The sequence below is a fragment of the Capsicum annuum genome, unplaced genomic scaffold (assembly GCF_002878395.1).
Source record: "Capsicum annuum cultivar UCD-10X-F1 unplaced genomic scaffold, UCD10Xv1.1 ctg39790, whole genome shotgun sequence".
Lineage (NCBI taxonomy): Eukaryota > Viridiplantae > Streptophyta > Magnoliopsida > Solanales > Solanaceae > Capsicum > Capsicum annuum.
In genome coordinates, this window is record NW_025847037.1 from 1,023 (window position 1) to 3,099 (window position 2,077).

General features: G+C 35.8%; 1 protein-coding gene across 1 annotated transcript; it reads right to left on the reverse strand.

The window, feature by feature from the left end:
- Positions 1-1,372: 1,372 nt before the first annotated feature.
- On the reverse strand, positions 1,373-1,698 carry LOC124891682 (uncharacterized mitochondrial protein AtMg00820-like; the record flags this gene model as incomplete). Its single annotated transcript, XM_047403371.1, has 2 exons — positions 1,560-1,698; positions 1,373-1,470 (listed from the first exon to the last, which is right to left on the reverse strand). Coding segments are annotated over exons 1-2 (237 nt in total), but the record flags the coding sequence as incomplete, so codon positions are not given.
- Between the last annotated feature and the right edge of the window lie 379 nt (positions 1,699-2,077).

Here is a 2,077-nt window from a genome sequence, read left to right on the forward strand (position 1 = left end):
GTTCAAAACTCCTAGCTTGGATAAAAGATATTTATGTCGTAGTCTGAGCAGTCTGTTGTCAACACATCAGATGGTTGTTCTTGACTAGGAAGATAATTCACTTTGGTTAATTCTTGTTGTAGCTTTTCTCTTATGAAATGACAATCAATCTCAGTGTGCTTTGTCCTTTCATGATAAACTGAATTTTCTGCAATTTGAATTGCAGTTTGCTATCACTGAATATGTGAACTGGTAGCTGAACCTATGTATCTATTTTTTTTAGTAAACCAAGCAGCCATACTAGCTCTGACACTGTGCTTGCAAGACTACTATACTCAGCCTCAGCTGAGTTCCTTGAAACTGTAGTTTGTTTATTTGTTTTCCATGATATCAATGAATTGCCACATTTAATCATGTACCCTGTTGCTGACTTCATGGTGAGTGGATAGGATGCCCAATCAAGATCACAATAGGTAGTAATTTTTCCATCTGAGCTACTTGATAGCAGTAGACCTTGTCCAGATTGTTTCTCAAGGTACCTGACCACTCTTAGTGCAGCATCTATGTGAGATTTTTTTAGGTTGATGTAAGAACTGACTCAGTGTTGAGTGTTATATGATATATTTTTTCTTGTCATGTTTAGGTACATGAGTTTACCTATCAACTTCTGATACACTGCTTTATCTACTAAGGGATCTTCTTGTTCCCTCTTCACATGTTCTTCATACTATTTTGAGGATAACTTGACATTGATATCAATAGGCGTTCCTGCAGGCTATGCTGTTGACATATCAACTTCAGATATGAGTTCAAGGTTATATTTCCTCCAATATATCAAGATACCAGCTGTTGATAGTGAACTCAATACCTAGAAAGTACTTGAGTTCACCTAAATCCTTTATCTTGAAAGCTTGATACAAAAACTTTAAAAAGAATTCCATTTTCTCTAGTGGTGTTCATCCCAAAAATCTTACAAATTTTGAATTATTAAATGAACTCCACAATTAGTACTATGTCCAATGCCTTTGTTCTTCCTTCTATCAGCTTTTGGCTTCTGCCAGTTATCAACATATCATCTACATATACTAATACAATAGTAACTCTCTCTTCTGTTTTACTGATGAATAAGGAATATTCAAATTGGCTCTGCTTGAACTTAAGATTAACCAGGGCTTCAGTTAACTTATGGTTTCACTGTCTTGGAGCTTATTTAAGTTCACAAAAGAGATTTGGTCAGTCTATATACTTTCTTCTCTTGACTGACAAAACCCTAAGGTAGTTGCATATATATCTCATCTTTGAGATCACCTTGAAGAAAAGTATCAAACACATCCATTTGATGGATGTGCCAATTTTTAGAAGCTTCAATAGACAATATAGTTCTGATAGTCACCATCTTAACAACTGGAGAAAAGGTCTCCTTATAATCAATCCCATGTTGTTGACTATAACCCTTAGCTACCAATCTAGCCTTGAACCGTTCAACCTCCCCTGCAGATTTGTATGTAATCTTGTAAATCCACCTACATCCTATAAGTTTCTTACCTAAAGTTAAGTCTGTAATCTCCAGGTCATATTACTTTCCAAGGCTTGTATTTCAGTTTGCATAGCATCCACCCACCTTTGATCCTTAACTGCCCCAGCATAACTATTAGGTTCTACAAGTATTGACGTAGAAGCAATATAGTGCTGATAGGCAGGAGACAAGTAGTTTCTCATGTAATATGGAATATCCTTACTGATGTTCAAGAAATCAAAGTCTTTCAGCCATGTAGGCTTATGTTTACTTTTTGTAGATCTTCTAGCTTTAGTTATGGGTGCAGGTAAAACCTGAGCCTACACCTCAGTCATAGCCACATCATATAGTAGAATAGTAGAATCTACATCTGGTGGATCCATGATACAAGCACGATCATGAAGATGGATGTTTTTGAGTATTTTGGATGTAACCTCGGAGGTGTATGAGTTGAAGTGTTAAAAATGGCTCCAAACCACCCCTAAAAATACTTCATGGGTGCCTATTTGCCTACTTGGTCATTAAAGGGTCTTTTTATCATTTTATCTTTTTATTTGTAAAGTACTATATATAGAACAATAT